The sequence below is a fragment of the Phascolarctos cinereus genome, unplaced genomic scaffold, assembly GCF_003287225.1.
Source record: "Phascolarctos cinereus isolate Bilbo 61053 unplaced genomic scaffold, phaCin_HiC Scaffold_9;HRSCAF=440, whole genome shotgun sequence".
Lineage (NCBI taxonomy): Eukaryota > Metazoa > Chordata > Mammalia > Diprotodontia > Phascolarctidae > Phascolarctos > Phascolarctos cinereus.
In genome coordinates this window covers 8,206,474-8,230,504 of record NW_027556402.1, presented here as the reverse complement: position 1 = coordinate 8,230,504, position 24,031 = coordinate 8,206,474, and the positions used below count along the sequence as shown (strand labels likewise).

At 40.8% G+C, this 24,031-nt stretch overlaps 1 protein-coding gene across 1 annotated transcript in view; it reads left to right on the top strand.

Moving 5' to 3' along the window:
* QRFPR (pyroglutamylated RFamide peptide receptor) overlaps positions 1-16,464 on the top strand; it is a 78,571-nt gene extending 62,107 nt beyond the window's left edge. Inside the window, exons 3-6 of the mRNA XM_021008356.2 lie at positions 1,277-1,338; positions 4,041-4,276; positions 7,413-7,510; positions 11,078-16,464. Of these exons, the coding sequence (XP_020864015.1) occupies positions 1,277-1,338; positions 4,041-4,276; positions 7,413-7,510; positions 11,078-11,355 (674 nt within the window). The 3' untranslated portion in view covers positions 11,356-16,464. The remainder of the gene's footprint in view (positions 1-1,276; positions 1,339-4,040; positions 4,277-7,412; positions 7,511-11,077) is intronic.
* Positions 16,465-24,031: the final 7,567 nt, after the last annotated feature.

Below are 24,031 nucleotides of genomic sequence, written 5' to 3'. Positions count from 1 at the left end.
AAACAGGCCAGGTGAATTAACCAACACTTCCATGGTCTGATGTTATATTAAACGTTTTCCACCTCTTCACCTCTCTTCACCTCAGTTTCCTCATCTGTAAAATGGGGAGTTGAACTAAGTGATCTTTAAGGTCCTTTCCCCCTATAACTTTATGATCCTCTGGTCTCGATCTCTTCCCAGCCCATGGCTTTTTGGTCAGACTTCTATAGCATGCCTTGATAATAAAAATTTTATTGAACTGAATTGAAATGGTGGTTGCTGTAATACATGGTATTAGCTCTCTCTCTCTTTTCTTGCCGCATTATAGGACAAAATAAATTCCTTGCCACAAACTAAAAGGTTGAGAGGTGCCATGTGAAAGTATACTGACCTCGGAACCAAAAGGCACAGGTTCAAGTCTGGATGCCTGACACTTAGTAGCTATGTGACTTTGGAAAAATCACTTACCTCTCTGCACCTCAGTTTTCTCATTTGTAAAATAGGTATAACAATGTGCCCGCTACTTCCTTCACAGGTTTGTGGTGAATTCCTAGTAGAATGTTAGCTTCTTGAGGCTTTTTGACTTTATATCATTAGCTCTAGGCATCAGTTACTGGGACATAGTAGGTACTTTAAAAATTGTTGAATTGAAAGTTCTTGCTAATCTTAAATTGCTCTATAAAGGTGAATGGGTTCAAATCTGAATTCTGCTATTTATTACCTGCATAGCCTTGGGCCAGCTCACCCATGTGCTATAGTTCCTGAATATATGAAGCAGATTGAATATGAGAATCTCAAAGACACCTTTCGGCTCTCAATCCTGTGATCCCACTATGAATAAATTGACAGGGAGTGAGTGATGTTGAAGGAAAACACCAGCTTCTAAAAGCTGGGTATGTTCATTCCTGAAGTGGAGAGAAAGCACATGTATCATGGAATGATATGAAAGCACTCTGAATTTTTAAGGCAACAGTCATACAGGATGGAGGAATATCCATGAAAGGTCCAAATGCTCTGTGAGTTTTTAGCCTGGGATACTTTCAGTTACCTCCTTATAGTCTTGAGTGGTTTAGATTTTGAAGTTCGAAGTAAGTTGTGACTGCAGATGTCAGCTACTACCATGGCTCATCTTTGAATGTAATTATTAAGTAACTGATACATGTGATTTAATAACCTTAAAGTACTATGGAAATGCTAGCTGTTATTGTTATTATCAATTATTGTCATTATTAATTAGTATTATTAATAATTACAGTCATTATTAATGATTGTTGTTAATAGCTCGATGGTTTTTCAGGCATCGTTTGGCTGGTCGCCGTGATTGTTGGCTCTCCGATGTGGCACGTGCAGCAGCTGGAGGTATACAGTCATATAGCCACTTCATTTTGGAAATCTGCCCCTGCCCTACTTGCTGTGAAACTTTTCCATGTTCTCTTTCTTTTGCAACACTGCTGAGACTCTTATATATTTCCTTGGAAATCTGCCAGGAAGCTCAGATAAGAAGGAATCGTTTTGTAAATGGGATCATCTAGTGTTTCACCCAAGCTCTGCTTCTGGTGGGAAATTATTTTTTGAAAAATAGATGCTAAGGCCTCCATCTCTCCAACTCTGCTCCCTGAGAGTGCTTTTCCTCATTCCCTATTGCTACTCGCATCTACATAGTAGAAAACATTTTCCATCAAGTAGTAGGACTTTTGCTCATTTATTATTGTGATGGTCTAGAGATTGCTCTCCTGAGTTATTTACATTTCACAACTTAAAAAAATTCTAATAGTTCTAATTCAAGCTGTTTTTCTTTTAAATTTCCCTCTAAGATCCTGGATCCTGTCCTCCACAGCTTCATAAGTCACAGTAATAATAGCTTGCATTTCAATTGCACGTTAAGTTTTACAGAGCATTTTATGCACAGTGACCCTGTAACAGTCCAAGGATTAGCTCCATTTTAAGGTCATAGAGCTTGATAGCTGAAGGACCTCCAGCAGAGAATGTGAAAGACTGTGCAGTTCTCTCCTTCTCTTTTCTCTGGGTGTAGCCAATCCCAGGGAGCAGAGACAGCAGGAGAGAGCTGCCCCTATTTCTAGTCGCTGGATCACATGCCTCCTTAGCTGCTCTGAGTGTTAAAGGCAAAAACTCTATCTCCTACATTCCAGATGAAAGGTGACAGGGCCAGTGGAGTTGCACTTACTTCTGCCCCCATTTCCCTCCAAGGAATGAGTTTATTTTTTCATTAAAGGACCTTGCCCTAGTAACAATTGAAAGCTTCCTCCTTCATCTGGGCACATAGCTCATTGTGGCCCCCTCGTTCTATCAAATTTGGTCATTAGAGATGAATTTAAGAATTCTTACCTTGTCAAGAACAAAAACCACCTACTCAACTGAGTCACTTGACTGGTTTTGGGGATCACTTTACTGAGCCCTGTGCTTTGCCTGGAGCTGGGTAAGAAGGTAGGAGCTTTTGCGCACCACCCCTGCCTTCCCTCCTCCCACCACCTTACAATAAGCCAGAAGGTAACTTGGTGACAGTTGAAATGATGAACTAGCTATGGGTAGCTGAGGAAGTAGGCACCTATAGTGATGAATAAGAGCAAAGTACACCATCAGATCTAGAGTTAGAAGGGGCACCTGGAATCTTCTATTGCAGTGATTCTCAAAGAAGATGCCACCAGTTTTGCTAGATGTATTATGAAACTCCTCCCTGTACCCCAAAGCTTCCGTGTTCCCTGTCTATCACCCCGGATGTACTTTGCTTCCTCCTCTTCCTGGCTTCTATACAGGTCTCTCCATGGAGGTGCGATGCTGCCTCTTCCACTGTGATCTTGGGCAAGCAATGATAGATGTGGGAAAGGGGAAGGAAAATCTGGATATTCCCAAAGTCTGAGTAATGGGTCCAGAGGCCTGAACTATGATATTTTTTAAACCAACTGAAACTTTTGATTTGCCAAAGAATGCTGCAAAAAGGGTGATGAGCGCTGATCCCATACCTGCATTTGAAGAGGAGGAAACTGAGGCCAAGAAAAAGCATAATGAAAGAGTATTTTTGTTATGTCAACCATGACGATGCACCACCCATACCAGGGAGGTGCCTGGCTTTCTTGGCCCAGGTTAGAGGTACATTTACTCACAGAATCATAACATTTCTGAACTTTGCAACCACTGCAAACCTGACAGAGCTTGAGTATCCTCTGGGTCTGCAAGGTCTATTCATCAACCCTTGAAATAGAGTGACCTGCCACAGGGAGTAAGAAGGTTATCTCAGTCTTGGGAATACAAAAAGCTTTTCTGTATCCACTTGGGTGAGCACAGAGTCATAACATCCACTGATCTGATCTCTTCTCAGAGCTCAAAAGCAGACCTGTGACTCTAAGGGATTCGTAAGCTACAAAGACAAGATGTGTCCTACTAGAAAAGAAAAATTGGGAAGCAATGTGGTATGGTTCAAACTCGCAGGGGTGGGGAACCTGTGGGCTCGAGGCCACATGTGCCCTCTAGGTCCTCAAGTGTGGCCTTTTGACTGAATCCAGACTTCACAGAACAAGAACCTGTGGCCTTGAGGCCACATGGGGCCTTCTAGGTCCTCAAGTCAGCCCTTGGACTGAATAGTTTGGATTCAGACAAAGGACCACACTTGAGGACCTAGAGGGCCCCATGTGGCCTCGAGCCCACAGGTCCCCCACTACTGGTTCAAACAGTGATAGGTTTGGAGTGAGGGGATCAGGGTCAAATCAGTAGTTGCATGTGCAGATTGTGGGGCAATCACAACTTTTCTGGGCTTCAGTTTACTTGTCTGTAAAATGAAGAATTTGAACTTGATGACCTATAAAATCTCTTCCAACCTTTAACCTATTACTCTATGAGCCCATGATTGGTGGTGGTGGGAAAGTACCTCATTGGAAAAACATCATTCTTCAATCACTTTGATCATTGGAAGGCAAATTTATCCATGCTTTAAAAATCATTCAAATGTAGAAGATAGAAGCAGTTTTAAATGGTATATCTAAACAAAGAAGAGGACCATTATGTTTCTTGGATTCCAAGTTCTAATTCCCTTTTTTCTTTTATAGATTAAATATGATTTCCTATATGAAAAAGAACACATTTGTTGCCTGGAAGAATGGAGCAGTCCTTTCCACCAGAAGATCTACACTACATTCATCCTCATCATCCTCTTCCTGCTGCCTCTTGTGATGATGCTTGTCCTTTACAGTAAAATTGGCTATGAGCTCTGGATCAAGAAAAGAATAGGAGACTCTTCTGTTCTCAGAGCTATTCATGGAAATGAAATGTCGAAGATAACCAGGTTGGTGTGTTGACAGATTTGCTCCTACCTAAAAGATGTTCCTGTAAATGGCATAATAATAAAAACAAACACTGATGTAGCTCTTTGCATACATTATCTCATGGGAATCTACGTAACGAATCTATAAAGCAATATTACCTCCCCACTTTACAGAGGCTCAGAAAGCTTAAGTGACTTGTCCAAGGTCAGAGCTCAGAAGTATCAGAGGCAAGATTTGAACCCAAGTCTTCCCTGACTCAGTACAATACAGTAGCTACTATTTCAAACTGCCTTTCAGATGAATTCAATTGAATGGGAGGCTGCTATTGATTTTACATTTTTAAAAAAAATGAATGTTACTAAGACAAATCTCAGGCCTCAGTCCTGGGGATCTAGGGACTCAAGGATGAGTATTTGACACACATCGCTATGCAGCAGAGTCTTCACTCATTACCAACCCTCAGTTCTCCATAGCTGCTCCTCCAGATCAAAACCATTTGCTCCAAGTTCCTTTAACAGGCCCCTCTCCTGATCTAGCTCACACTCTCCCTCCCAACCCTCCATACCATCTCACACTCAGTAATCCTACTCTCTTCCCAGGTAATTCTCAGTTCACTCAGGTTCCCTGAAGGGCCACTGGATGGGGTTATTCTTGCTGTCCATCTGTAGCTCTGGTACAAGTGCATGGATACAGACATACATGCATACATGTATACACATATCCATTGGGTCCAACGCCTTCCTGTATATATACATGTATGTACATATGTGTGTATTGTACAATGCACTTATGTGTATAGTTGTCAGCATACATGTACATATATACCTACATATGTGCATGTGTGTGTGTGTATATATATGTATCCCTCCTACCTAAACATGCACATTTAAACATATGCACACACGTATTTTGTGTGTATGTATAATTTATATGCACACACATCATATATATAACCTATATGTTCATGTTCAAGGGTGTACTGGAGCCAGCTTGGACCAGTTTTCCAGAGCCAATTGTTAAATGTTCAATGTGAGTATATATAGATATATATGCACTTCAGAAAGTGGTGCTAGAAATCAGGGCTCGGTTTCTGTTGTTCTCATTGTTGATTGCCAACATTAAGAAAGTGATGGAGAAAATGTTCATAATGCAGGTCAACCTTATAAGTCTGTCTTGCAGACATGTTTTTGGAGTGGGCAGAAGCAGTTGTTAAGCATTTCCCAGGACATCCCTGCTTGTCTATGTATGTGTGTATATGTCCATGTATATACACATATATCTATTATCTATTACAGTGCAGTTTCTGCTTTCAGCACTAAAACTTTTGGCACATGCTGTATCCACACAAATATGCACATGTGTAATCTTTTACAAATCTGCATTTTGTCTAGAGCACCCTAGTGATCGTCGGAAGCTTTGTTATTTCTTGAGGTACACATGTAGCAAGCTCTAGTGGGCTATGTGTTAAAATAAACACTTGCTTTCCACTTTGGATTCCATGCGTGTCTATACCTCTTCTGTTGGTCAGGCATTTTTCAGTTGTGTCTGACTCTTTGTGACCTCATTTGGGAGTTTTCTTGGCAAAGATACTAGAATGGTTTGCCATTTCCTTCTCTGGCTCATTTTATGAGGAATCTGACGCAAACAGGGTTAAGTGACTTGCCCAGGGTCACATAGCTAGCAATTACAGCAGTCCAAAAGTGGAATGGGGTACCCTCACTTCAGGTGTCCATATGGTTGCTAGAGACATCATTGAAATATAAGTTGAACCTGATGACCTTGGAAATTTTTCCAGTCCTGAGATTCTGGGATTGTAGGAGTATCTTTTTTTTAAATGTTACTTTGTATTCCTCTTATGTTATGCTTGTAAATATTTTCAGGTATTTCATTTTCAGAACAAATGATCCTTTTTTTTTAAAAAAAAAAGTGAAACTAAAAGAAGTACAGCACAGAGAATTTCACTTTTTATTTTATTTTTTGGAAAAACATGAATGTGTCTCCAGGATAGTTGATAGAAGAGCATGTGATTTAACAACAACAACAAAAATAATTGGCACATGAATTCTTTTTAGCTTGAAAAGTGCTTTGTGTTTAACGGTACCATGATTTGAACCCAGTTCCTCTCACTCCAGATCATGTGCCCTTTACACTACATGAAAAGCACTTTTCAATGTAAAAAGCATTAAATATATCCCAGTTATTATTATTGTTATTGTTGTTGTTGTTATTCACATACTTTGCTGTCAGCTATCCTGGAGACACACTCATGTTTTCCTTTTTTTTTTTTTTTTTAGAAAAGGCACATGTTAGGTAGCATAGTGGGTAGAGTGTTAGACTTGGATTCAGAAAGATCTTAGTTCAAATCCTGCCTCAGACACTTAATGGCTGTGTGACACTGGACACGTCATTTAACCTCTGCTTCAGTTCTCTCATCTGTATGATGAGGATGATATTAGCTCCTGCCTCCCAGGGTTATTGTGAGGGTCAGATGAGATAACTTATGAAGCATTTTGCAAACCCTAAAGCACTATAGAAATGATCATGATTGTCTTTATTATTACTCACTACCTGTGGAGCCATGGGTAATATATTTAATTTCTTGAAACCTCAGTTTGCTCATCTGTAATATGAAGGGCTTGGCTTAGATTGGTTGAATTTAGATGATTTCTAAAGCTCCTTTTGATGCTGTTATAACTTATATTTACAAAGCACTTTTAAGTCTATAAAGCACATTAAATTCATTATCTCATACGATCCTCACAATGCCCTGTAAGGTAGATACTGTTCTTATCCCCATTTTGTAGATGGGGAAACTAAGGCTGAGAGAGCTGAAATGACCTGCCCAAGGTTACACAGGTAGGAATTGTCTGAGGTAGGATTTGAACTTTAGACTTACACACTCCAAGTCCAGTATTGTCTACCATGCCATGGTGCCTCACTCATGGAATGGAATTGTTGATTGAGAGCAAAGCTGCTTCTTCTGGTGATGTCTGGAGTAATATTTGAGGAATTATGGGAGAGGATTCCAGGCTTAGCTGGCTAGCTAGTAGATAAACATACTCATTTGCAGAAGAATCAGGATAATAATGTCAATAATAAATGTAATGATGCATGGATTCACAATCATTCTGGAGCTGATTGTTTTTTTCCTCCCAGGAAGAAGAAGCGAGCTGTCATCATGATGGTGATGGTCGTTTCCCTTTTCACTGTATGCTGGGCTCCTTTCCATGTAACTCACATGATGATGGAATACAGTTAAGTGCTTATCATTCCTAGTCTCAGAATGGTACCATTCCCTTGCCTCTGATAATGAGTGTACTGATAGTAATATATAATCATACATAACAATAATACAAAACAATTGAAGACAGAGTCCTGTCACTGAGAGCAGAAAGTACTTAATATTGAATGCTGGCCCTTTCCCCACTCTTTCAGAAATGCTAGATTTTGGGGCCCAGGGCCCAGGGTGGTAATTAAGCTGCATTCCTGCAGCCAGGACTTGAATCATTACAGATACCATGGAAGATCCCAACACTCTTTAGCCATACTAGCTGAACACATATCCCCAAAAGTCAGCCTTATCATTCTCATTTAGAGAAGTAGACATTATGGAATTTAAGAGATGAAAATTGTCCCAACTGAAGTCCGGGCTTGAACCTGGTAGATGTTCTAGTGTCCTGCATTTCACTCAGAGACTTCTGTATTTTATTTTCTTTTATTACCTCAGACCTTATTTTTCCACATTGTGTTTTTGCCCTTAAAACCTAATGTTCTATTAATGTCAGAAAAGTACAAAGAAAAAGCCCACACTGTTTAGAGCCTAGAGCTTTCAGATTGAACTAATTGGAATTGATTATAAACTTAACTCAGGGGAAATAGGGATGAGTAACCCCTTTGGACAAGGATCTCACATGACATAAAGGGTATTGGTTGAATTTAAGGAATTACTTATTTCTCTGGCTTATTGCCTCTCAAGTCATCAGAATAGCTCACAATCTACCACTACCCAGGTTATTGTCACAAATCATCTTTGCAATCATTTGACTCAACAAAGCTCAAAGAATGGACTGGTTTCTTTCTAGGTCATATAGGTTTCCGAATGGGTGATATCGCCCCTGGGGATGCTGGAATGTTACAGAGGGGTGGTAGTAGCCTCAGGTGCAATTGGGGGGCATTGAATAAAAATAAGGAGGCAGTGAAAACATAAAGAAAGAAGAGAATTCTCAAAAAGCATTTGTATGTGTTTCATCTGTTGTGTAACAGAGTTAACTGTAGTGATTACATTATTTTCTAAATAAACACACAAAATGCAAGTTATAACCAATCAGTGGTCAAGTCTGCTGACAGGTCTTTACAAGCAAGTGTTGGCAGGCAAGTGTATCTCTCATTGTTGGGAAGTCCAGCATACATTGGCAGGAATATGTGTGTATAATGGCTTGTTTACAATATGATACCATACAGTTACATGACACAATATTGCATCATCAAAATTTCAATGCAGGAAAAACCCCACAAATTTACAGTAAATTATTAAATTTGAGATGCATCATTTAAAAATTATATATTTTGAAATGATGCAAATTTTAAAAAAATTAAAGGGTTAAAGAAAATAGATTTCCAGGGGGGACGCTGAGTAATTTTTTTTTAAAAAGGGGGTAGTAGGCCAAATAAGTTTGGGAAACTCTGTTCCAGGATAAATAAAGCAATGAGGTTCCACAGACCTCATGGGAAACAGTGACATCTATCTACAAGGCACCTAAATAAGAAATCTGGGCAACTGAGTCATGCCCTTGGTAGTTTCCCAGGAAGTGTTGCTTCTTGTGTGTTCCTCAGTATGATTCTCCTGCTGAAGCTCTCATGATTGTCCCTAATTACTGTCTCACTCACTTCCCAGTTCCTCTGGACAGTTATACAATATAGCTTATGGCTTTCCCTGACATAGGTGGAGGGAAGTGGGTAAGCACTCCTCATTCCCATTCCCCATTGTAGTTCTGCTGCTGACAAGAATACTTACTAGTCCCTCTCTCCAGCAGATGACATTGGCCTTCTTTTGCCATTCCCAGCTCATGGTGATCCCAGAGAGCAGTCCAGGAACCATAGGACATATCCCAGAATTGCCTTATCTTGGCAGAGATACTTGGCCTTCTGAATCCATCCCACTCTTAATACTGTGACTCACAAGGATTCCTTCAGACCTTCTGAATTGTACCTTCCTAGAATCCTTCCCAATAGATGAAACCACTTGACCTCCACTAATCTTCTCAATTGTAGCCTTGGTTGGGTCAGGGTTAACTGCTCAGTGTGTCCCCCCCACCAATATCAGGACAAGGTGTCTCCTACCTGTCTTATTGACTCCCATCAGTCTAGAGCAGGGGTTCTTGACTATTTTTTGTGTCATGAACCCCTTTGACAATCTGGTGAAGCCTATGGAACTTTTCTCAGAATACTTTAAAAAATTTATAATTGAAGGAGATGATAAATTTCAGTTAGAAGTTAGTGAAAATACAGATGTAAATTTTTTCCTGTCCAGGTTCATGGACCTCCTGAAATTTATCCACAAACCATCCATGGACCTCAGATTCAGGTCTAGAGGCTCAGCAGACCCTTCAGTTTAATGCTGCCCTTTTTTTTTTTTGGGTCCTTAAGACCCATAAGTGTCCTTGAGTAACACTGGGTGAAATTATTCAAATTACCTGAGCCTGCTTTCCTTGACATGCAGAATAGAAGGAAGGCAAGGGTTAGCAAGCCCTTCTCTAATACTGCCTTGCCAGGAAGAGAAAAAAATTTGCAGCCTTTCATGTGACAGACACATTATTATATCAGAGGATTTTTAAATTGCAAAAGTCCATAAAAAATCTTCCTATGAAGTACATGCAATATTTTATGGCTTGGTGGAAAGAATGCTGGGTTTAGAGTCCAAAATCCTGGTTCTGAGTTCCAACTCTATCATTTACTAACTAGGTGGCCCTAAAAAAGTCACTTCACATTGGTCTCATTTTACTGATCTGTAAAAAGAGGTAATTGGAATAGATGATCTGTGTCCCTTCTGCCCCTAAATTCTAAGCTGCTGTGTTATTCAGTTTCAAGTTCTTGGATTTAATCAGAGTGGGTATTTCCTTCCCATTCAATTCCCCCCATCCATGAAGTATCTTCAAAAGTTGCTGTGGCCAAAAATGACTCAGTATCTGGAAGAATGGGGGGAGGGATCGGAACAAGCTTTGAAGTGGATAGAGTAAGATGAAAAACTAACCAACTTCAAACTGAGGCCAGCGTCCAAATTTATACCCCTACGGATAAAGTGGAGGTGATTGCCAGAGTAAAGCAGGCATGATAGACAGTGGGTGGGGAAGTAGTGTGATGGCCTCAGTCCTCACAAAATAAGAGAAAGGCTCATCATCTAACAGAGCTGCTGGACCCTGGGGGGGGGTGGCGCAGGTACTAGTAGCTAACGTTCAAGTAGTGCACTACTGCTTACAAAGGGCCTTCTTCACAATAACTACTGGAAATCCTAAAAATTAAAAGTGAGATTAATGAGGTTGAGTGTACAAAAACTTACTGAATTAATAAATACAACTAGGAGCTGATTTTATGAAAAAAAACAAGTGTGTTTTTCCATTTTGTGGGTTAGGGGCTAATATGGGCTCACACAGCCAGTGAGTTTCAGCAGCCAATAGCCAAATCCCAACTTGTGTCACTTCCACCAATGCACAGCCCATCATACCAGGGTATCTTTTGTAAAGCCAGGAAAATGGGCAGGGACATTTTATCACTGGCCCTACTTGATGAAGCTGTGTCTTCAAGCGACTGCTCTTCTTTTCTAGGTAATTTTGAAAAGGAATATGATGATGTCACCATCAAGATGATTTTCGCTGTTGTACAAATCATTGGCTTCTCCAATTCAATCTGCAATCCTATCATTTATGCTTTCCTGAATGAAAATTTCAAAAAGAATTACCTCTCTGCAATCTGCTTTTGCATTGTCAAAGGGTCCCACTCTCCAGGCAGAAAGCGGGGCAGGCTGAGTCATCGGAAGGGAGCAGTGGAGGAAATGAGGAGAGAAGCCTTCAGTGATGGCAACATCGAAGTCAAATTGTGCTAACAACCTGAAGTAGCATGAAGGCTTAAAGGCACCTTGCCCTGCTTAGCCCTGACCTTTTGAAGAACTCTCTATTTGGAGAACTCTGTATTTGGAAATGGACATTAATTGCAGCTTATATCTGGCACTTTTCTGCGTTATACAGAATCATTTTGGATAATTTCTGTTTGGAGGAAGAAAGGTCAAAGGCTTTTTGTCAGCTTTGAATGGTAGAGTGTTTAATGTGTCAGTGGTTATCTTGGAAATTTATGGCAGTGAGTGTTGGGTTGGAGTACATCCGAAAGTGCTAATGCCTCTGGAAGTTGCTAGGGGAACTAAGTACGTGTTTCCATGTGATGGAAGCAAAGTGCACTTTGCTGATTTTGTTTGATTTCTGAAGCATGAACTGTTTCTTTAAAGGATGGATACTGAATTGGTTGAAAAATGTTGTATTGTTATTGCTCTAAATGTATATATATCTTCTGGTATTGGGAGTAGCTATCCACTACAAGGGTAGCTGGGTGCAGAGTGGATTGAATGCTGGGCTTGAAGTCAGGAAGACTGATCTTCATGAGTTCAAATCTGGCCTTACTAGCTTACTAGCTATGTGACCCTGGGGAGATCACTTGACTCTGTTTGCCTCAGTTTCCTCATCTATAAAATTGGAGAAGGAAATGGCAAACTACTCCCCCATCTTTGCCAAAAAAACCCCAAAACCAAAAAAAAAACCTCAAATGGAGTCACAGAGTTGGATACAACTGAAAAACAACCCAACAATAACAACAACAAATCCATCATATATCTGATGATATAAAGTCATTGAAGAGGAATGTAAAAGACTTGGAGGAAGTAAATCATTCTTTGTGTCCAATGCAACCAGTCCATGTCCACCCCAATCCAATGCAATTGTGCTAACACTCGACAAAGATGGAAGAGAGGATGTTAAAAAATGAAATAATCTGGTCTTGTTCCACATGTCTTTGCCTATATTGAGATCCTATGCCTACTTCTGTGTGGAACTGTGGAATATACCCCAGGGGTTCCTGTTTTCATGGTGTATATGCTTGGAAATGAAGCATTGCCCCACAGAGAACTCCAGCTGATCTTCTGCTTGTGGGCAGGAGGGTTCCTCCAGGAGAGCCCACGTTTTGTTCTGAGAGAGTATTCCCATCCCAATACTAGGTGAATTGGGCTCCACACAGTCTCAGATGCACTTTGGAATATCCCTTCCACTATTGTCATTCTCCAGCTAGAATGAATCCCACTCTGATGGCTATGATGGGCCCCAGCTGTCCTGCCCTCTTCTCCAGCTTGAGGAGAACGGAGTACTCTGTTCCCTGCTAGAGGTTTAGTACCCTGGCTGGGTACAGGGACCTGTGATAAAGGGAAGAGGAAAGGAAGGATCCTCAGGAAGTCCAGGGGTAAGGGGAGCACTTTTCTGAATGTAGCTGGAAGAATCATTGACTCATAGACAAAGTAGCAGCAATAGAGACTACGAAGACAAAGAGCCTGTCAGAGAGCTACATCTGGGGGAGGGGGAAACTTCAAGAAATCTCACTGGAGGGAGAACAGAACTCAGGAGATGTGCTCTGCACATGTATGCTCACTACATCGGTACTTTCCTACCATTTTACAATATCTTTGAGCATACTGCATAGCGACCTCATGTGTTTAAGAGGAGAATGTACCTCTGGTTTAGGGAAATTGTTTTTGGAACAACTGTCCTTGCTATACCTTCTTGGTAAATACTTCCCCCCCACAAAATCCAATTAAAGTTGAATGAGAATCAGTGGGGACTACACTTAAAGGGAATCATCAGCAACAGTATTAGTAACCGCAGTGACCCTTGGCATTATCCCTAGAACCTAGAAGGGCATGATAGCCACTCTCCAGTGATTCAGTCTGCTGATATGAACAGAAATTGGGGGAGTAGACCCAGAAGGGATAGTTTGGGTGATATTTATTCATTTTTAATGTGTGAATGTTTCATTTCATTTGATTCTCCTTGTGAGCTAAGCCCAGTCAGTTTCTCCATTGAACGTCCTCCTGCCACCTCCAACAACCTTTGATTCATTTCTTTTTTCTCTTAATTAAAAAAAAGTTTTAAATTAATTAATTATTTTTAAGGAGATGGTCTCTTATTTACCTAAGTTATAAGTCCCTACCATTTCCAAAGACTCTTTGAATTCATGGTTTCTAACTGGGAGGTATAGTCTATCCTGGGTTTCTTTCTTTCTTTCTTTCTCCTGGATTAATCAGCTGGACTATCCTCAGACAGTCAGCTTGTCCACATTCATTCTTCTATCATGAGGTTGGTAATGGATTTGGTTTAATTCTCAGGGTATATAGATTTCTGTCTGGGTTACGCTTTTTGTTTTTAATTTTTAGAAATTTCTGTTGTTTTGGACGTCACCTTCATTTCCTGGGAGAACCCTCTGCCCTTCTCATAATTATTCTTTAGATAAAGAATTAAATAGAAGGCAAGAGGAAAGAGGCAATTTGTCACAAGCTTCCAATTCATCCATTCAGCCTGAAAGTGTATATAATGTTCCATATCTATATAATAGTCCTTCTTGGCACCAAAATTACCACTCACAGTCTTTGAGAGTTCCTTGGGGACCTCAGAGGCAAAGAATATCATCTATGCAGGGCCCCAAGTGGTATTTGAATCCATTTTATCCTTACTTTTCTAAGCTGCCTCTACGGAATTTTTGCTGATTGTCATTTTGGTCAGTACCTAGGAAGTCATTCTACCCAAACCTCCCAGCAAGGGTAATGAGGCATCCCTTCAAGCTGGAAAGGAGGAGAGAATGTGTGTACATATGTATTCCTGCAGGAAAGTACTGATTTTTGAGTGCGGTCCACCATGATAATTTGGTATATTGACAAATGTCTTTCTGTTCTGTCTATACCCAGACCACTGAATGTCCCATTCCTTTCCTATCTGCCATAAGCCACAGAGACAAGAAACAAAGAAGTGAAAGACTTAGCACTTAAGTGAGAGAATGGATAGCTGGGTAGAAGAATGAATGGATGGATGGATGGATTCATGTATGATCTGATTTTTTTAGCAGCCTCTTCCATGCTTTCTCCTAGGATTGTAGATTTAGAGCTGGTGAAGATGTCAGAGGCCATTGTGTGGGACCCCATATTTTTCAAAGGAGAAAATAGAGGTCTAGGAAAGTGAAGGGATTTTTTCTGGACTCAGGTATGGTCCCAGGATGTCAATTCTTCCCCTTCTCCACCACAGGTCAGACATCCTAATTGAGAAAGGAATGGATGAATGAATTAAAGGATGGGTGGGTGGCTCATCTCTTTGCTTGCTCTGACTCTTGGAAGAAAATATCGTGGAGGCTCTCCTTCTACTTCTATATTCTTTATTTGCCCTTGGTTAGGGATCAGAAGCCTGAGCTTCTGCCTTAGCTTGGGTCCTCTGGCGTAGACCCTGTTCTGAAAAGCAGAACTTCATAGTTGGGTCCTTGGCTTGCCTCATGGAGAAGGGAGCATTGAGTTCCTCTTGTTCCTTCTATGATTTCTGACCTTGTTCCTAGTGAGGGAGCAAGAGCTGAAAGCTCTCCTTTGACCATGGTCTTGGCCTTCTTGGGCTGTTGAGGGAGTCAGGGCTTGGCGGCTAGACTCTTTCTTTGGTTCTTGGTTCTCCTGACCCTTCCAACCAGTCTGATTTTGTCCTGCTCTGATTTTGAACTTAATAGATGCTTGTTCCCTTTTCAGTCTTCTTAAACTTACTTTTCTCCACCTAACCTCTCTCCTGACCTCCAGTTTGGCATCTCCAACTGCATATTGGACATTTTAAATTGGATGTCCTGTAGACATTCATCTTAGATTCTACATGTCGAAAATTGAACTTGTATTTCTTCTCAACCCTCCTACCTTTATTATTATTGTCAAGGGCATCCCTTTCCTCCCAGTCCCTCAGCATCACAACCTCATGTCATCCTTGACTCTCTTATCCCTATATTCAATCTGTTACAAAGGCCTGTTGATTTTAGTTTCAAAATATCTCCCATATAGACCCCCTTTTCTTCTCTAACACAGCCACCACTCTAGTACAGGCCCTCATCACTTCATGCCTAGACTATTACATAGTCTTCTGGTTGCACTGCCTGCCCCAAGGCTCTCTCCACTACAGCCCATCCTCCATTAAACTGTTAGAGTGATCTTCTTAAAGTGCAGGCCTGACCATGTCACTCCCATACTCAATAAACTCCATTGGCTCCCTCTCAACTCCAGGATTAACTACAAAATCTTCTATTTGGCATTCAAGGTCATTCATAACCCTCTTCCAATTTTCTTACCTTGATTCCCTCCCTGTGCTCTTCAAACCAGAGATAGTGGTCTCCTGTCTGGTCCATGAACGAAACACTCCATCTCTTGGATCCCAGAATTTTTTCTGACTGTCCCCAATGCCTGGAGCTCTCACCCCCCCCATCTTCAATTCCTGGATTCCTTCCAGTCCCAGCTAAAATCCCACCTTCTACAGGAAGCCTTTCCCAACCCCATTACTTCTAGTTGGAAATAATCTCCAATTTACCTCCCAAGTATTTTGTATCTCAGTTGTTCATATGTAGTACTTTGCATATTTTCTCCCCGTTAGACTGTGAGCCCCTTAAAGGCAGAGCTTGGCTCTCTTTTGCCTTTCTTTGTATTCCCGATGCTTTTAACAGTGCTTGGTAAACAGTAGGTATTTAATAAAGTTTCATTGACAATACATGTTCATTAACTGACTACACAATTTTACAGTCCAACAATACTGGTCTTCTTGCTGTTCCTCACACATGCTATTCCTTTTTCTGACTGCTTTTTTTCTACCTGCCCCCTTATGCTTAGAAAAGTTCTCCAATCTCACCTGGCTTCCTTTGAGACTCAGTTCAAATTCTACCTGTTGCAGAAGACCTTTCCTCCCTCTTCTCCCTCCTCCCCACTGCTAGACCTTCCTTCAGAGATTCTCTTTATTTTGCACTGTATGCATTTTGGATGCATGTGGTTATTTGCATGTTATTTCTTCCATTAATGTGAGCTCCTTGAGACCATGCAATGTATTTTTAGCTTTCTCTGTATCCGTAGCATCTGGCGCATGACACCTGCTCAATAAATATTTGTTGACAGGCTGCTGTTACCTGTGTCCTATTCTGTTTTTTATGAGGCTTTGCACTAAGTTTTTATTACATTAATCTGGCTAAGGTATAAGGTGTTTCTCATCTCATGTATATCTGTATTTTATTGGAAGCTCTCAGTATTATAGGTATCAAGACACATTGTGGTAGTGGGGAGATATTTATGATTCGAGGGGTCTTTCTTAGACCTACCACATGTAAGCTCTTCATAGATACTTATGGATTGAATTAAATTCATCTCATGCCATATGGGTCATCCCTTACAACATCTAATCAGAAGGTAGTTCCTATTCAGAGTGCCAGCACTTTATATTTGTAGTTCATTAATGTCCTCTACTTCTAAGTTTGTAGAGTTTTTGTGGTACAGCTAGGGAGGCATAGCTTCCAGGATGGGAGGGGTGAATCTCTCTATAATCTGCCCTTAGTGGGATTATTGTATTTGGTTTGGGGAAATCATAACTTGGGGAGGACACTGATCAGCTGGACAATGACCAGGGGAAGGCAAACAGAGTGGTGAAATGCCTTGAGTCACTTAGGGATCAGATGAAGGGCATGGGTTGGGTAGCAGCCTGGAGAAAAGACCAAAGGAGCATGGCTGAGTGGATAGCATGAATGTCCTTTTCAAATTTTTGAAGTCTGTTTTGAGAGAGAAGGATGTAGGCATGTTTTGCTTGGCTCCAGATGCCAGAAATAGGAGCAACGGGTAGAAGATACCAAGAGGAAGATTTAGGCCCAATGTCAAGAAACACTTCCTAACAAGTACAGCTAGCTCAAAGTGGAATAGGGAGCCTCAAGAACTGGGGGGTGTCTCATCTTTGGAGGGCTTCAGAGACTGGACAATCACTTGTAAAGTATTTTATGTTGGGGATTCCTTTCATGCATGGGTTGGCCGACCTTGAAGGCTCCTGAGTCCCCTTATGAACTCCAAATCATGATTGATTGAATGAGAAATCATTTATTTAGTGCTTGCTATATGTAAAACACTGTCCTGAGCATACTGGGAAATAGGAGCAGTAAAGCAAAGGCATCTCCTGCTCTCAAAGAGCTCATATTCTAATGGGGGGGGAAACAGCACACTTGATGGTAGATGGAAAGGTTCCATGGTCCTTGGCATGCAGCAACAAAGCAGGGTGTACTCGGTCATTGATGGTGGTTGGTCAGGTGTTATTGTTGGTAGTGGTGAAGATGGCATTTCCATTTAGGGGATACTCTCCTCAGTGATGGTGATTAGGGTGGGGCAGGCTAGAAGGTGGATTGGTAGCCTTGGGGAGGGAGACACAGATATTCACAGGGCTCCTGGGATCAGGGTCCTGGGGTGTTTCCATGTTAGTTGAGATGGCGATGGTGTTTTGATTCTCTTGACAATGCTACCTCTTATCTCTCTCTTGGAGTTCCTTGCTGCTCCAGTAAGGCTGGCTTACTGATTGAGGGCCATCATTAAGATTTAAGCTAAATTTTGAGCCCAATTCCTGCTGGTATGGTCCATAAGTTGATTCTGGATGACTTTTAAGCAGATTGGTTCTGTTTTTAAGCTTGAAGTCATATAATTTTAGGTGCAGGTCAGAATAGGAAGTGGGATTGAGAGCTCTTTCTGAAGTAGATTTTCATCCACAAGGATTTTTACTAATTAGGAATTAATAATTCAATGGCACTGGTTGTGAGGTGTCAGAAGCAAGTGCAATGTTGTTCATGTGCAGACCTCAGAAATAGTAAGTGGCTAGAAACACATAGAAGCTCCCAAAGGAACTTGATAAATCTGAATGATGGACTAAATTTAATAAGATGAAATTTAATAGTGATAAATGTGATACTACTTTCTGATTTTTTTGAAAAAAGCACAAAAATGTCATACAAATATACTTTGGGTAAAGTGTGACGAGTGTTCAGATAATAGTTCATGAGAAACAGTATTTCAAGTGGCTGAGAAGCTCAATGAGGTCAGGATTATTCAGTGGATTGATCTATATTTCCTCTAAAATGAAGATAATTCCTCTGCTTGGCATTTAAAGCCTTTCACATTCTGGCTCCAAGCCACCTTGTCAGGTTAGCTCCATCTCACTCTCCCACATATTCTTTCCATTCCTGCCACACTAGCTGACTTGCTCTTTCACTCCTGTGCTCTTGTGTGGCCTTCCCCCAGCCCGTCTTAGGAGGCCCACTGGCAAGGGTGTTCAAATCTCCATGGTGTCAGTGAACAACTTGACATAAGCAAAGAGCATGAGAGAAAGTTTGCTTAGCTTATTATGATGAAATTGTGTCAAACAAAGGGTGGAGATTCCTACTGATGCTTCTGGCACCGATAGTGGTTTTCATAAGGACCTAGACCTCCCCTCGATCCTCACAGATCTGAAATTTGAGTGAGGGCCAGTTCAGTCTGCATAGAGTAGGGAACCCATCAGGTCTGGGGACAATATTATATTATCAACTGGGGTTCAGCCTTCATGTTACTTAGTATATAATTTGTTAGTTTCTCAATTCAAGCACTAATTCAATTAGGAATAAAGTATCACACAAGAGAGAATGCATCTTAAAACCTTGGTATCCATGACAAGCCAGGTTACAGTCACTATAAAATGAGATGCCTTTAGAGACCCTTTATTTTTGTGATTAGCTAATACAGATCTAGCATTAAAAAATATCTTGTTAAGTGATTGTCCTTATTTTAGTCAATTGTTAATTCTCTCGTGGATGTTACGAGCCTATTGGAAACTTATACAAGTTCACATACTTCAAGGCAGGAAGGTGAGATTGGGATGTAAAACAAGATGAATAGATCTGGCACTACAAACCTCAGCTTCCTGTTAGGTGCAACACATATTCCTCAAAGATAACGGTTCTAGCCTTTCAAAGAACAGATGCGCCACCTACACAGAGAGACTGAAAAAAGGGCAGCTAACACGATTCGGAATTGCTGCTATCAGAAGAGCTCAAGTCACTGCTGCTGCTGTCCAAGCCCCAGGAACTGCTACCATGCCACAGCACAATTGCTGCTGCTCCTCTTGCTCGGCCTTGTGACCCTTCCTGCTGCCATGGACAATTGAATTTTCTCAGCATGAAACCTCCTGGGTCTCTTTCTCAAACAGGGAATGACATATTTTTCCAGTTCGGTCAGTGTTGATGCTTTGAATGTTTCAAGGTCAATTTCTATCTCATCAGGATTAGAACTCCTCAAAGATGGTTCTCTTGACTCTGTTATATGGACCACTCACCCAAGCTTGTTTCTGGTGAGTTTGTTTATATCCAGGCTCAATTGTCTTTTCTCACCATCATTCCTAGGCTTAGCATTATCTTCATCCTCGGATGAATACATCAACATTTGTTGCTTGTCCTTTTCGGGTTGACTGTTGTTCAGCTTTTTTTTTAGTTTTATTTGCTTAATTTTTTCCCTCTGACTTTCATCTTTTTTGATACATTTCTTTTTTTCTTTCTTCTTCCCTCTCTTTGATCTTTCATTCTTTGGCTTTAGATTATGGTAAAGTACTTGAGCTAGAACTTGTAGTTGTTGATGAATGGCTTTATGCTGCTCCTGATGCTTTTCAAGGTGCTGGATGCATTCATCAGGTGACTCTTCAGAAGAGTTGTCTTCATGGGGTGGGGGGAGCTAGGTGGTGCAATGGATAGAGCACTGGCTCTGGAGTCAGGAGGACATGAGTTCAAATCTGGCCTCAGACACTTAACACTTACTAGCTGTACAACCTTGGGCAAGTCAACCCCATTGCCTAGCAAAAAAAAAAAAGAGTTGTCTTCAGCAGAAGCATCACTACCACTTTCTCTACAAAAAGCTCTTGCGACATGCTTTTTAATGTAACATATGCATTCTTTCAACGGATTCATCTGGGATCTTAGCAAACTATGTCTCAAAAACATTCTGAAGCTACAACCTCATGATCTGGAGGGTTACACTTGTAGCAGTTCATAAACACTAACTAAACAGCTGCAGCAAATTCACACACAGCCTTACATTCCTGAATATCCAATTTGAAAGATTGTTCCGAGGCCCATCAGATTTTTAAAACAACATCATAGTAATTATGGAATCCTAAAACAGTAGTATCAATGGGTTTATTACAAGGCCAAGCATATGCTACCTGTTTCCTTGCAAACATTTCTTTAAGAGTCTCATTGCTATATTTTAATTACTCAATTAATTTAATATTTTTCATTAGATATCTTTATACAGCCATAAAACATAGCTACAGATGCAGATAGATATATAGCGATTGATATAGATGTATATTTGGGCGACTCTTGCCCCTGTCACAGAAATTTTCGGCAAAAAGAGAAAAAGTTTGTGCTTGTAAAACCATGAATACTGCTCTTTCAGGTTTGGACCTAGGAATAATGGGACAAAACTCACCTAGCTCTACTTAATTCCAGGTAACTGGCACATATTTTTGGTAACATCCAAATCACTTATCAGAACATCTAGTTATGATTCCATGACAGTTCTTAAGTTTTTTGTTACCCAGAACCCACAGGCAGTCAATCTGGTGAAGCCTCCGGACTCTTCTCAGAATCATGTTGCAAAATGCATAAAATACAATATCGATGTTTAGAAATGAAACTGATTATGTTTAAATAAAAAGATTTTTTTTCAAATCTCTTGAAATCTATCCATGTATCCCTTGGGGGACTATGGACACGAGGTTAAGAACTCATGGGCCAAAGAGCAGAAACTTTCCCATTCAAAGGATAAGAAATCGTAAAGAAACTGAATCAAGAAGATCCTGACATTCTGTATTCTTCTGCCACTCCTAGAAATCGACAGCCATTTGTAAAATTTGGAAATGCTTGAGGATAGCTGTGACACCTTGTCTTGCATGGCAGACTAGTGATGCAGCAGCATAAACACTCTTATTTGGATTAACACTGTTGTTCAGTCATTTCCATTGTGTCTGAGTCTTCATGATCCCGTTTGGGGTTTTCTTGACAATACACTGGAATGGTTTGCTATTTCCTACTCCATCTCATTTTACAGATAAGGAAACTGAGGCAAATAGGTTAAGTGCTTTGCCCAGGGTCACGCAACTAGTAAGAGCCTGAGGTCAGATTTGAACTCACAAAGGTGAATCTTCCTAACTCCAGGCCCTGCTGCCCAGATTAACACTGATATCAGCTCAAACGTGCTCTCAGTTCCCACCTCATATAACAAAATCCCACTTCTTACAACTTGAAGCAGAATACTTTTGTTTCTTAAATTAACATTAATCCTAACAATTGTACAATTTTAGGGTGATACATGCTAGTCACTGGAAAACAACAACAATAAGAACTACATAGCTTTTGTGCCCTGTGGTAGGAGCAACTTCACCCAGGCTGGAAAAGCTTTTCCCTAAAAGGCAATAAAACCACCCCCACATGAAACCAGGAGACCTGAGTCAAGCAAGGCTCAGAACAAGTGGTACAGATTGGATCAGGATGACTTCCAGGCTGATGTGGAAGGACAATATGCCATGACATGGGAGCTTTCCATTCGATTAATGTGAAACTTCTGGCCATTTTCTCTCTACGCTTATGGGCACGTTGAGTCCCAGCCAATGGGGTAATACAAGTCCAGTGATATAAGTGATGAGTCAAGTTCCCAGTAGGGAAAAGGATTTTTGCCCCTCCAAAGCACAGAGGATTTGCCACAGCATCACTGTAAGGTCTCCTGCTGGCTCCTAGTTCCTGGAATTGAGGAGCCCTCCATGTCTGAAGTAGACATGGCTGATTATCCTCTGACTATTCTTGAGTGAAATATTCTGGATTATTTTCTTTGCTAGTGATCAGTCAAAAGGAATTGAGCAAAATTGTCAGAAGAGACTGATAAACTGAAAAGAGGTATAGTAAAAATTTTCTATGCACATCACATCATTTTGTTAGAGATCCAATTTTTAAAAATCTTGAGTGTATTCCTATGTTCCTAGCTTTCTGAGATGTGTGTTCCTGGTAGCTCATTGCTACCTCTCCCTTGGGCATTTGCAGATTTGTCTTCTTTTCTTTTTTGTAAGAAATTAATATTGAGCAAAGACTATCATATTTGTTTAAACTACTCTCAAAGGGATGATAGACATAGAGGAGATAAATGGAGAGAGGAAGAGAAGAGGGAGAGGAAAAGTCAGTGTGGGGAGGGAGAGGGAGAGAAAGGGAATGAGGGAGAGAGACAGAGGGAGACCCACTATGGAGCAAGAATGAAAGCTATCTTTTGCCCACTCCCCACCCCAAAATGAAAAAATCCACCAGTGCACATCTGACAATTTGTCCATATCCTCTGTCCTGGAAAGATATCTGGATCCTAGGGACCTTCAAGTATTGTCCTTTCAAGTACCTTCTCCAGTGCCTTGTGCTGAAGAGTCTCAGCAAACTCTGTTAGGCACAATTCTTAATGCTCTATAAAGATTCTAAGTCAGTCATTTCAGAACAGCACTTAGATGAGCTAAAAATTTCTATCATTCAGAGAGAAGCCAGGTCTAAAATAGCTGACTAAGAGATCCCGATCACCCCCAAATACAAAGTTATACAAACGTCTACCTCTGTTTCTGTGTCTCTTTCTGTGTCTTTCAGTCTCTCCCTCTCTCTCCCTTTCCCTTCCTATCCTCCTTTCCTTCTCCCTCTTCTCATCCTCTGACTGTCTCTTCCCTGTTTCTGTCTCTCCCTCCTTCCCTCCCCCCTCTCCTCTATCTCTTTCTGTCTCTGTGTCTCTATCTCTGTTTCTTTGTCTGTTTCTCCCTCCTCCCCTCTCCTCTCTCTCTCTCTGTCTCTGTCTCTGCCTCTGTCTCTGTCTCAGACTTGGGTTCTAATACTGAACAAACCTAGGGACACATTTTGACCTTGCCTATCTTTTCTTCCTATTTGTTTTTCAAGTCCCCAGCCCAAGAAGTCTGAGATTGGCAACAGTTTGAGTGGGAAGATATTCAAAGATTTCAGTTGTTGAAGTATGGAAAAAATCTGGATGTGAAGGCTCAGGAAAAGTATTTGAAAATATTTAAAAAATGATTCCTTCTATACTTAGTATGTGACTGTATCGAGGTTGGTCCCGTTCTTAGCGCACATTCATTTGTGGCTGTCATTCTGAAGAATATCATGTGTCTTTTGACTGATCCATAGCATAGATTTGTATAGTACTCTTCATGTTGCCATGGCATTTGTATAAAGAAGTTTTATGTTATGTGCAGAAATGATTTTACATTTATCTGAGAAATCCTGCAACAAGAAGAAGGAATTATGATGGAGAGCACTTAGATGATGACCAAGAGAGAAAGAAACATGAAATCCTCATACAAGTCCATGCTGACAGGCTAGCATGTATATAGTGTTCTAAGGTTTGCAAAGTAATTTATAAATATCTCTTTTGTCCTACCAACAACTCTAAGAGATAGGTGCTGTTATTTTCATCATTTTGCAGATGGAGAAACAAAGGTAGACAGGGGTTAAGAGGTCTTTGCCCAGGGTCTCATAGCTAGTAAGTGTCTGAGGTCAGATTTGAAGTCGAGTCTTCCTGCCTCTGGGTCCAGTGCTCGATCCACTTCAGCACCATGCTGTCCTGAAGAAAGACAGTAATGATTAAAAGAGCCTGTGTTCCTTCT